The sequence below is a fragment of the Podarcis muralis genome, chromosome 1 (genome assembly GCF_964188315.1).
Source record: "Podarcis muralis chromosome 1, rPodMur119.hap1.1, whole genome shotgun sequence".
NCBI classification, from domain to species: Eukaryota; Metazoa; Chordata; class Lepidosauria; order Squamata; family Lacertidae; genus Podarcis; species Podarcis muralis.
In genome coordinates, this window is record NC_135655.1 from 44056273 (window position 1) to 44068941 (window position 12669).

Below are 12669 nucleotides of genomic sequence, written 5' to 3' on the forward strand. Positions count from 1 at the left end.
CCCCCCATTTAATTTTTTTGTTTAATCCATTTGATGCTTCTATCACTAGGAACCCTCGCTGGTGCCTGCCATTCCCCCCCCCCCCTCTTGAAATGTTGGTGCATGTTGACATAGCATCACTTGGAGGGAGTTCTGGGGAAAACTGGCACCCACCAGGATTTTTTTCCATACACCCACTTTCCCCTGCCAGCAACACAGAGAGGAAGGAGAGAGGTTTGCTGATTTATACACCTACCCACCCACTCACTGAACACAGGTCTCTGAAATAACTAAAAACCTGTCCCCACCCCACCCCATCCATATGAGAGGCGGAAGGGGAGTGTGTACACCCTGGGTGAGAAGTAGGAATGGCTTGATTGATTTTTTTGTATCTTGCTGTGTAGTAAATTGCCATTCCCAATATATATCTGGCATAATTTATATGCATCTTACTATGTTCTATGCGTATATGTCCCAGAATTGGGAGCAGTGGTGGCATTTAGTTAGTTGGGTTGTGGAATAGCTGAAAGGGTGGGGAAGAGTCAAACTTTGACCCCTGAGTTATCCAATAGGTTTTGTGGCAGGAGGTTTATTACAGAAGTGCTAGGCCAGCTATTGTTTACACATAATAGACTCTGGCTGTGTCTTCCAACTTTCCCAAGCAGCTAAATAACACAAGAAGCAAGTAAGCAATCTATTTTTAAATAGCCATAATTTGGAATTTGTGTGTAGTGAATCCATCACTCCAAATTGTAAATGTGGGAATGGGTTGGACCTAACATAAGATTCCACTTTCCTTCCAATAAAAGGCCAATGAGAATATATGGAAAGAATGCCGGAGCCAAGATTTGCAGTCTTCCACCTTGGCCCCAAACTGTTAATTGGAGACAAGCAAACATGAATCCCAGACAGTAACACATTTCTGAGCTACAGGCTCACATGGCAGCTGTAAAACTGTACAAGCAGGAGGCCTGCCAATAGCAAAATATAGTAGGGCTTCATACTGCATAAGATTGGACGAAATTCAAAAAGGGAGGGAATGCTCTGCAATTATCTCCAAAGCTTGCCCCAGCCATGGTGAGATTCTATAGGTGTCATTTCCAAAATTGTTTGCAGAAGCCACACACTATTTATTCACTATGGACATTTTCACCCTTTTCAGAGGCCCGGGAAAAGAATGCCCCTGGCTTCTACCTCTGCCCCTATGGCTGGGGTGGGGAGTTGATTCAGTGTGCTCCTAAAGGCCAATTTATGTAATCTGCATTTTCTGAAACAATATGCGAACCCAAACACAGTCACCCTTCAAGATTCCATTCTCTGAATTTTGCACAGCAGCTCCCCAGCCAAGCAGTATGTAAAATAATGTATGTGCTAGGGTAAATTGTGCATATGAATGCATGCTTGGAAGAGCACACAGATGCAAACAACAACAACAAAAGAATTTGCAAAGATGCATTGTTGCCATCACAGGAGAAACTTTTCTTGGGACTTTTAGCTGGCTGAATGAAAGTTTCAAGGGGATGCTGCTTTGATTTGCAGAAATGTGTATTGGAAAAATACCCTAAAAGTGCAATGTTGTCTTGCCCAAAAGAAAAGAAAACCCTATAGTACTTTTGGAATTTCTTACTGTTCAGCAAATTGGGTCGTGCATAACAAGGAGAACATGGAATAGGTAGAGTAATGTGGAATCGTTTTGTTGCTGTTGGTTGTTTCCAGTTTAGCAAACGTTGACACTTCCAACCCAAATGCAGTACAGAACTCTGAATGAAGTAAGGTTTGCTTACCAGTGGTATTATTTTGTTTCTTTCTTTCAGGAGTGAAACGCACTCCTTCTGAAATGAGTGGATGTGAAGTAAACTTGGGTAAAGACTCGCCTTACAAAACAATCCATTTAACCTACAGTGAGGAGGACTTCGACAGACTACTAAACCTGTGCACCTATAACATCCTCTGTAGCAAAGACCACATCCTCCAGGCCATCCAGCATGCTATACAGAAGAAGAAGAAAAATTGGTCTCAGGCTAGAAAGAAATTCTGTCACCCTGAGCAGGGCACCAATTAGCCCCCAACACTTACATTGTTGGAGGTTATGCTAAGGCATAGTCATACCATACAGTTTGCAGTGAACACTAACGAGTGTAGTTCCCACCCTGCCTAGTTTGAACAGATGGCTTCTTTATTTATTAATATTCCTATTTTTTGAGCCATCCATGTTCAAGGTCACATACCTGGGTTGTAGCTTGTGAACAATGCGAGGAACATAGCAGGAAGAGCTTCAGGAGGTGATTCTGATGGGGCTGGACGGCACTCAGTTAAAGTTACCAAGTCAGTAAGTAGCTGAGATTGTATTGCAAGGAGTGACATTGTTGATACGTTAATTTGAGAGGTCACAGGGATTTGTTTATAATACTTTGAATGGTGACCCTCTGCAACTCTAATGGAAATGAAGGAGATGTGTTGGACTTCAGTACCAATGGAAACTGTGAAGAGTGGAGCTTTCTTGCATCAATTCCACTATGAGCAATTACCGGTACATCATACCATACAGATATTCTTGCTGTTCCTTTGCTGATCACTATTGTTTCCCTTTCCTATTCTAAAGAGGGCTGATGCATTTCAGCTGTGAATAAAAACCACCATTGCTAAAATAATTTAGTATTATAACTTAATGAAACCCATTATAATTTGCAATATTGCTTTGTTTGCTTGCATTGCCTCCGTGTTTAGTCAGATCTGCTAGTTAAATTCAACAAACTCAGTCCACAACATGACGGCTTTTGCTTGTATTTGATCCTTTTAAACCTGAATCTATAGCTAAATTTGCCACAATAGAAGTGATTCAGAAGGGAGTTAAGTATCCTCTGCAAACACTTAATTGGAGATTTATTGAGGGTAAGGTTACCAGATTTTTTTCAATGAATCTGGGGACACTTTTCAACTTCAGTGGATTTTGTATGGGGACTGATGTGTAAATCCGGGGATGTCTGGTATCCTTACTCTAGGGCTGGGAATAGCACCTACCTGATACGCTCAGAAAATGGGTCTGAGACATGCTGTGGTCAGCATTCACAGTGTTAGGCTAGATAGATGAACTGATAATCTGACTCAATAAATAACTGTTGCTCTTTTGGTGCTTCGAGGCAGCTGATTCTACCAATGGTAGTATTTTTTTAAATAGATTGGCACTATAATATTGCTATTTGGACTGGCAGAGATCAGCAAAGCCTCTATATGAATTGTGATGTCAGGTGCCCTGATTCCACATGCCTGGTTCTTTGATGAGGCAACCTCTTACACACAAGCAGTGCACAGTTGGTGATTCTATCTTTGCATGCAAAACCTGCTGGGGGATGCAATGGCAAACAGTTATGCTGTATAATTAAAAAGGAAGCCTTCAACATGTTTGCTGTAAATTGAACATACCCTGTAAAAAGCTGGTTTCCATTGCTTATGAATGCTCTGGAAGATGTTACTATAAACCTGAGGGTAGGCATGTCAGAGCCTTAAATAGTGTCAGAAGAATTTTGTCTCCACAGAACATTAAGTATTAAAAACCAGATCTTCAGCTGGAGCAAATTATATCCACTCTTCAGAAATTATTTGGGGTAATATGATTTATACTGTTTCAGAATCTGGTTCAAAAGTATTTGCATCTCTCATATAAAAGCAAGACCACCCAGAAATGGTATATTTTCATCATCTTGTCAAGAAATTTGAAATATAAAGAATAGGGACTTGAGAGACAAAGTATGACCAATTTTGTTCTAAAGCAGTCAAGGTTAAACATTTTTGGTGTGTTTTAAATAAAGCATTGCCACATTTAATAAAGGCAAAATGAATAGAAGTAGATGTAGTGTATTAGGAAGGAACTCAGGATTTTTTTATTTTTTTATTTTTTGCTTTAAGAGTATCTCAGGAAGAACAAAAAATATATGCAGTTACTATGTGGTGACTGTAACTTCATAATAAAACAGTTGCAACAGTAAATCTTCGTGTGGGGTCAGTTTTATTTAAAGAGGTACGGTATATGAAAAAATGTTTTCCATTAGTTTAAACTAGAGAAACATCAGTATAAAATTTGGTCTCCATTCTATGTATTATCTAAAACCTAGTTCTCTCTGGAAAACAGTTTCTAAACATTAAAATGAAGGAACGCAAACAGTTTCATGCTTTTCTCTTACGATAGTGCATTTTTAATGCACAACCCATTGACGGAAACAGCCTAATGGGCCAGCCGTGGGGAGAGGCTCTTTGTAGTCGCAAAGACCCTTTCACATGTTTAATATGTGAAGGAGGCTTAAGTCATCCTTTCTAGCAGTACTTCCCTCTAAAAAAATAAGTATGCTGAGAGCAGCCAGTCTACAGTCACTTTTATGGCTTTTCAATCCATATGGTTTACAGTCTGAAATATATTGGTGCTGAATTATTGACAGTGGCACTGTTTTGTTGTTTTATCTACTTATTGAAGGCAATAGGGTGTAGTCAAAAGAACCCAGCACATCCGCAGAACTGTAGCACTCTCTTCCATTTGCTGCTCTCATTTCTTGCTAAAAAGCTTTTTGAAGACATTCTTCTCCTTCTTTTTCTTCTGCTTTGTGACATCAATCTCTGGCTCTGTTCTCCCCAGGTTCTGCAGAGTGTCTAGGCTCTTGGTTACTTCAGTTTTTGGTTCAGCTTTGGCTCCTGAAAAACTAACCATTGTCAGCACCTGCCTAATCTCAGGAGGAAGCATATTTCACAACCAGGGTGCAACTGCAGAGATGGCCTTATTATATATTGCTGGGGAACTACCCTTTATTAGGCAATGGTGCAACCAAAAAGGCCTCCTAATGGAAAAGGGAAATTCTTCTACCTGAGATCTTAAAAATCTCATGCTAGTCAGGATCCTTGTATTCTAACTGAGCCAATAGCCAGCTCCATGTTGCCTATAGAGACTGACAGTAGCTCTCCATGGTTTCAGACAAGGGATTTTTTTTCTCACCCTTACCTGACTATGCTAGGGACCGAACCTGGGCTCCTTTCATGCAAAAATACCACTGAGCTACTACCTTTCCCCATCACACTAAAAAGCTGTCATAATGCACTCCTGGAAGAATAACCACCCATCAATGTGACACCCTGTGCCAAATTCTATGTCTGATCTCTCTGGGTTACCACTACTCAAGGAGCAGAAGCAGAATTTATAATGGTAAAAAAACTAAGGGGCTATCAGGCCTTATACTACAGCATCTGCTAAATCAACTTGGCTCCTATTCTGGTGATTTAGGAGTGGTTGTTTTGGAATTGACACAGCATTTTACAGAGCTGCTTTACTGAATGCCTTGCAGGCTCAGTTGGCGGGTGATTTGTCTGTGTTTGACATACATCCCCAATGTAGGAATTTAAGTTTTGGGGAAAGGCCAAATATGTAATGAGAACAAGGAGGAATTTCACACAGAGGCGTGTAATTTGAGCAGATTCCTCAGTTCATTATTCCAACCCCCTAAGAATTTGATATATTTCCTAGCCAACCCTGTTTTTCCACTTGATTCCTCCTAATTTATAATCTCACATTTTAACCAACATTTCCCGTGGACTATATCATTTTCTGAGTTGATACATTCCACACCTCCTCAGGGATAAAACAGAGATGGAGAGTGGATGTGTGTTTAAATGTACAAGTGGTGTTAAATTGAAATTAACATATGCAGAATATGAGTGGAGGGGTCTTCAAGCTGATGTTTATGAATTGTATAATTGTATCTCAAGTTACCCAGAAAATTGCCCCCTTCTGTCTAACTGCAGTTAAACTTTACCTTGGACTCCTTGATCCAGAGTTCCTTTCTTTCCTCCATTAGGATAAGGCTGTGCTTTATGATAGCTTTGAGGGTGCTCTGATAGACTGGACATCAACAGTGTTACTGGATCAGACTCCACGGAGTGCACAGAAGAAGCATCTGAAATGAGTTATTAGCACATCTTTAATGGTCCTGTGGGACGCGGGTGGCGCTGTGGTCTAAACCACTGAGCCTAGGGCTTGCCGATCGGAAGGTCAGTGGTTCGAATCCCTGCGACGGGATGAGCTCCCGTTGCTCGGTCCCAGCTCCTGCCAACCTAGGAGTTCGAAAGCACGCCCTAAAGTGCAAGTAGATAAATAGGTACCGCTCTGGCGGGAAGGTAAACGGCGTTTCCGTGCACTGCTTTGGTTTCGCCAGGAGCGGCTTAGTCATGCTGGCCACATGACGTGGAAAAACTGTGGGCAAATGTCGGCTCCCTCGGCCAGTAAAGTGAGATAAGCGCTGCAACCCCAGAGTCGTTCGTGACTGGACTTAACTGTCAGGGAACCTTTACCTTTAATGGTCCTGTGGCTGAGTAAAGCTACCATCAAAACGCTAGAAATATTTATGGATCACTATTGATTTATTCAAGTCACAACAGAAAAGATCTGTTGACTTGGGACTGCTGGAAGGTTATCAAGCTCTAGCACAGAGCTTTCCAAACTTTTCATGTTGACACTTTTTAGACATGCATCATTTCACAAGACAGTAACTCAGTTTTACTAGCAAACCAGAGGTTAAACTAACCCTTTTCCAGTCCCGCAAGGAGCACGGGGAGCGTTCATGCAATACACTTATACACTGCAGATGACTCACGAATGTTGCGACACACAGTTTGGAAAGGTCTGCTCTAGCAGGCTACAGTATGCGTCTGATGAGCTCTGTTCACCAAAGTGGGTTATAAATTGGGGAGGCCTGACCTAGATAAAGTACAGTTCTCATCTCCTAATTGAATGAATCATTTATCCCACACCTCTATTACTCTCCACCACCTTCAATGTTTTCATAATGAAAGAAGATATGAGAACTGATAATGACCGCTCCCCGCTTAAAACGGGGGGCGCCCTTTGCGTGGACGCGCGCAGCCCCTAGATATGGAGCGGCTCCAACAGCATAGGCTTGGCTTTGCCTTCCCTCAGGTGGGATCAGGGACGCGGACTTATAAAAAATATTGGGGGGGCCCGGGAAAGCTCATGAATAATAAATAAGCTCATGAATATGCAAATAAAGTGGCGCCGCCTCCTCGTGAGCGAATAGGGGAGAGCGTGCTGCGCCTATTAATCAGCTCCAAAGGAAATTGGGTGGAGCTTTTGCTCGGGAGGGAGGGCAGGAGGCATGCAGCCCGCCCCTCCCTGTGCATTTTGGGCTGGGGGAGGGGCGGCGATGGCGCTCTGCTGGAGGGGCGCCGGAGATTATTGGGGGGGCGGAGCCCCCCCAAACGAATTTTTGAGGGGGCTCGGGCCCCCTCAAGCCCCATGGAGTCGGCGCCTATGGGTGGGATACCTGGAGGTATCCGCCTACCTCAGTCAGTTGTCCAATCCCACCTGGGGGAAGCGTTGCCAAGGAGACCAGGCCAGGTAGGGGAGGGATTACCTGCCCACACAATAGTGGGAGGATCTTACCTGGGAATCCTCACTTGGCTCCAGAGCTTCTCCCACCCCACCCACCCTCAGTTAATGGCTTATTTTGCAGGTTAACTTTTCTTCACAGGTTTTGCAGGTTAACTTTTCTTCACAGGTATGCGGGCGCTGCTACATTAAGGTGGCTGTTAAAGGGCCGGAAAGGAATTTCCCTGCATTGGCAGGTTTCGCCTTTCCCGTAGCAAAACGTCACAACTTTGGCGGTATCAGGCCTTGGGCGGAATCCTTTAGTCCATCTTCCTCTTTGCGGCGGCGATACCAGGGTTCCCCGTTAAAGGGGGTTTCTGAAGGGAGGCTTTGACCGTACGCCGAAAGGTCGTCATTGCTCTCCCCTGAGGCGGCGGCGTAACGGGGGTGGCTATCTCTGCTTGAACATATGTTCTCCAGAGCCGGCCCATCCCCCCCCCCACACACTGGATAACCCTGATGCTCCCTAGGTCCCCGGCTGGGGACTGGGGAGGGAGAACGCCCAATGCCTGAGCCAAGGTCTACCCACATTTGAAATTTAATAAAGTTGTGGCCAATTTAATCCCATAGCACGTTGTCTTGAGTCATTATTCCACATGACGGGGGGGACTGCTTGGGATCTGGGGACTCCGCCTGTCCACGCAATAGATTAATAATAATGCTTTTTATTCTCTTTATGGAAGCCAGAGAAGGTCTGTATCAAATTTACGTATGTACCATGAAGAAAGCAATTAATCTCTGCACTTAACTGGTAAGAATTTTGCATATTGCTATGGTCAATGGCCAAAATATCATCAAAATATTAGATTAGTAAACTGGATTATACTATATGGCAGAAGAATATGGCGTATTTCTATATGTTAGCTGCCCTGAGTTCCTGTCAGGGAAAAATATATAAACAAACAAACAAACAAACAAACAAACATACAACAACAACAACATTACACAGCATGTTTTCATTTCTATATTATGTAGTTTCCCCCTCTTTGGTGTATTTTTATATTTTTAATAAAAGAAAAAAATGTTCCAGTATTACCAGAATCTTCAGAATCCTGAGCAAAGATTATATTAAAATCCTGTGTCAATTCTCCTGATTCCTGGGGATTTCCAACAGGCTTTTTTTCTTTTGCAACTTTGAAGGAAGGTGTTCTCCTATCAACAAACAGTATTAAACAGATATTAGCTTTCCTCTGTTGAAAACTTAGATAACAAATACAAGTTTAAATTAGTTACAGTATATCACACCCTTAACTGTAAATATATTAAGGGCAAGAAACCAAACAAAGAACCATCAATCATTTTGTCACAAGTCCTGTGGAGGTGTCATGCAGGGGATGGCCTGATCCAGAGAAAGAATGGGCAGAGATTTCAGTGAGGTATTTTGCAGAAGTAAGTGCTGGTTTTAAGACACTGGCATTCCTGATTCTAATAATTTCCACCAGCATGATTTCCAGCAACATGCCTGTCCATGCTTACCTTTTGCCCAGCGTTTAAAGCGCTGTCGGTTTTGTTTTGTTTTTGCCCCACCCAGTGCTTTCCCTGTGAAAACATACTTTTTAACAAGAATCGGAACAAACAGCAATTCAGATTTTTAGCAGATTGCCGTTTGCTCTGATTCAGTGGAAGAGAGAGGGCTTTTGCAGTGAAAGTACTGCAGGGGGAGTGCTCAAATGTGGCACTTTAAAGCATGGACCTGTCCCCAGAAATGTGGCACAAAATGAAGTCTGGATGACCCCTACGTATTGTCATCATTTCTGATAGGAGTGTTTATAAGATGCAGAGGCATACCTATGCCATAAAAGACAATCTATGTTACTTAGGTTACTGCAGTCTTTACAAAGATGACGGGTAAGTAACATTTGACCTGACATACACAAAATCAGTGTGTACCTGAGAAGCAGACTTTTGGTAATCTCCTTGTTGGCAGAACTCCCAGCTGCAGAGATCCAAGGTTTTATCTGAGGCCTCGTTGCATTTGTAGTGGCTAGAAGTTCATTCCGCAGAGAACGCAGGCTGTTATGGCGGCCTTGTAGAACCCAAGGAAAAAATACATAATATGGAGGAAAGACAATTAATAAGAAGGGTTAGTTTTTAAACACAATATTGCTCCTGAGCTACAGCCCTTATCCAGTGTGGTGTAGTGATTAAGAGCAGTAGTCTCATAATCTGGGTAACCGGGTTCGCGTCTCCACTCCTCCACATGCAGCTGCTGGGTGACCTTGGGCCAGTCACACTTCTTTGATGTCTCTCAGCCCCACTCACCTCACAGAGTGTTTGTTGTGGGGGAGGAAGGGAAAGGGGAATGTTAGCCGCTTTGAGACTCCTTAGGGTAGTGATAAAGCAGGATTTCAAATCTAAACTGTTGTTCTTCTTATCTTCAGTCAGTAAAGCTTCTGCTCTTTGAGCTGGATAGACCAATGGTTTGATTTGGTATAAGGCAGCTTTCTATGTTGTATCAGACTCTGGGGCACTTCAGTATGTGTGTCCTTTGCTTGTCCAATTATGCACCTCTGTTGAGGCATCTTGTGGGAATGTCACATGGGCATAAAATGAATCAAACAGCCTTACCTAATGTAGTCCATAGTGCGTGCACCCAGTCTTCCATTAGCTTTTGAGAAGGTGCTGCGAAGTAGTACTCTGATCCATCACTCAACCTGTAAGTCACAGATTGAAGGAGGACTGAGTTCTGGGGTAGCCTTTCCCAATAAGTTATGTATAGGAAAACCCAGAATTCTCTTCTTTTGTTTTCAGTTGGGTTTTTCTTTTGAGATAAAGTTAAGGATACAGACAACAAAAAGGACGACTAATATGTAACGATACAAAAAGATCACCAATTTCTGCAGTTTTGTTGGGATACAGGAAATGACATTCAAATTAGTCTAGATACAGAGATGCATGTTTTAGATTGGGTGTGTGATGTGTGGGATAACCAACCTCATTTAACAAACATGAAGGAGTTAACTGTCCTGTCAGGCTTAGCGAGGTCACTCCCTCTCACCTTGAGAGAAGGGGAATCAATAACTTAGGAACTTTCATCACTGTTAACTAAGTCAAGTTTTACTGCCTGTGCAACTTTTCCTGAATGCTGTATGGAAAAAGCTAATGAATTTGACCTTTGGAGAATTTGTAAGTAAACAATTTTTAACTTACCAAACACATGGTCTTTTTCTTTGCTAGGGGAAATTGGGAACTTTGGGAGGAACTTAGAAGGGGAGATTTTAAAGGTCTAACAGCCTATATTTCCTTGCTTTACTTTGCCGCATGTTTTGTGATTTTCTGGGGTTCTCTCACCAAAGAGTACTTGCCCCGAACTTGGATCTTTGCATCACCGACTTGATGTACCTTAGACTGAAGGCGTGTTCTTTCCTAGAATACTCCGTCAACTTCTCACACTTGGCTCCAGCAATACTAAGTGATGAAATTGGAGTTGTATTCTGGCAAGGCAGAAGAAGAGATGATAACGAAAGACTTTCAATCCTATTTTTTTCTGGTTTAAACACTTACTCATCCTGTATAGCAGGGGTGACAATAATGCAGGAAAAGTTTCCTTGAAAAACTGCTCATCATTCACTATGAGGGTTTGTCCACACTTCCCCTTGTCCTGTACCTAGAAAACATGGTCCAAGTGATTTCCTGCTTGACCCATGCTTTGCAGGCAAGGGTCTGAGTGGGTTTCCCCTTGTTCTGTTCCTTTCCTAGGGAAAACCTGCTCTTTAACTCTAAATAGGGGCAAACGCCAATATGGAGAAACCCACATTGACATTAGGTCCTATGGAGCACTAAAGAGCAGTTTTCCCTGAGGGAAAGCAGAGGGGTAAGAAGATGTGTCAATAAGCCCCCAGTGTTCCTTTGTGATGTGCAGGGGAGCATCTGGTACCTCCCAGGGCCTGTTCTCCATATATGTGGAGTGACAGTGAGGCATGGCTAGTGCTCCAGGTGGACTAATCCTGAATATGCCACAGAACCTACTTTAGCAGAAAGGAGTGTATTGGCATATAAACTGATATGGAAGGGAACATTAAAAGCAGAAAGTTTGAAAGCCACTACTGTAGGGTTATATGCCAATATCACGTTTCTCTGCACTAACAAATGACCAAGTATCAGAACCTTACTGGCTCTGTCTGTCTGTCTGTCTGTCTGTACCATGTATCATCACTTACAATACTGAACATTGTTGGTCACGACCCAGCTCCTATTTTTAAAGGGACAGATTTCTGAATCTTGCTGCCCTGGGATATAGTCATCTACAACTTGTGTCCAGCTAATATACCAAAGATGAAGACTACCTCACCTTCAAGGTAGATTTCTATTGCTCAATATTTCTTTGCCAGGAATGTGGGTTTTCAGCATTTGTGTGTGTGTGTGTGTGTGTGTGTGTGTGTGTGTGTGAATTAGAAGACATTTTGACATGTATGTAGCGCATAAAATACCAAATACTATTAATAACAACAACACAGTCTTTAATAAGAACTGAAATATGGAAACACAAATTACCTGGAATGCTTCCTTTTCATCCCTGTAGATGTCAAGTTTTTGTCTTCCAAGTTTAACGTAATATCTGTTCCAAGCTCTTGACATTGGCTACAAAAGTCATAAAACTAAGTCAACCACCTATTACCTCTAAACATCAACTGTGCTGCTTATTACTGAATCACTGGGGGTTATACATTCATCTAATGTATTGTACAGTGTTTTGTTTTTAGCCTCAACCATGCAGCTGGATAGTAGGATATGCTTTGCAATAGCTGAGCTATACAGGGAGAGAGTCTTGTAAGGCAGGGATGGAGGAACCTGTGGCCTTCCAGATTTTGTTGGACTCCATCGTTCTTAACTATTTGACGTGCTGACTAGGCCTGATGGAAGTTGGAATCCAACATCTGGAAGGCTGCAGATTCCCTTTCCTGGTTGTAAGGGCCAAGCTTCTCCACTAATTATTAAACATATACAGTGGTACCTCGCAAGACGAATGCCTCGCAAGACGGAAAACTCACAAGACGAAAGGGTTTTTTGTTTTTTGAGCTGCTTCGCAAGACGATTTTCCCTATGGGCTTGCTTCGCAAGACGGAAACGTCTTGCAAGTTTGTTTCCTTTTTCTTAACACCGTTAATACAGTTGCGACTTGACTTCGAGGAGTGTGGTATCCTTTTTTGAGGTTTTTGAAGACTTTGGTGATTTTTGAAGCTTTTCCAAAACTTTTCCGACACTGTGCTTCGCAAGACGAAAAAAATCGCAAGACGACAAAACTCGCGGAACGAATTAATTTCATC

At 42.5% G+C, this 12669-nt stretch overlaps 2 protein-coding genes across 2 annotated transcripts in view; one reads left to right on the forward strand and one right to left on the reverse strand.

Annotated features, from left to right (window-relative positions):
• Window positions 1-3844, forward strand: part of LOC114581922 (cytosolic phospholipase A2 beta-like) — a 39570-nt gene extending 35726 nt beyond the window's left edge. The window contains exon 20 of the mRNA XM_028702680.2: window positions 1794-3844. Coding sequence (XP_028558513.2) covers window positions 1794-2041 — 248 coding nt within the window. The 3' untranslated portion in view covers window positions 2042-3844. The remainder of the gene's footprint in view (window positions 1-1793) is intronic.
• A 124-nt stretch (window positions 3845-3968) lies between these two features.
• Window positions 3969-12669, reverse strand: part of SPTBN5 (spectrin beta, non-erythrocytic 5) — a 106585-nt gene continuing 97884 nt past the window's right edge. Inside the window, exons 64-70 of the mRNA XM_028723562.2 lie at window positions 11897-11983; window positions 10745-10836; window positions 9971-10056; window positions 9293-9428; window positions 8439-8554; window positions 5775-5915; window positions 3969-4662 (exon numbers count right to left, since the gene is read on the reverse strand). Of these exons, the coding sequence (XP_028579395.2) occupies window positions 4517-4662; window positions 5775-5915; window positions 8439-8554; window positions 9293-9428; window positions 9971-10056; window positions 10745-10836; window positions 11897-11983 (804 nt within the window). The 3' untranslated portion in view covers window positions 3969-4516. The remainder of the gene's footprint in view (window positions 4663-5774; window positions 5916-8438; window positions 8555-9292; window positions 9429-9970; window positions 10057-10744; window positions 10837-11896; window positions 11984-12669) is intronic.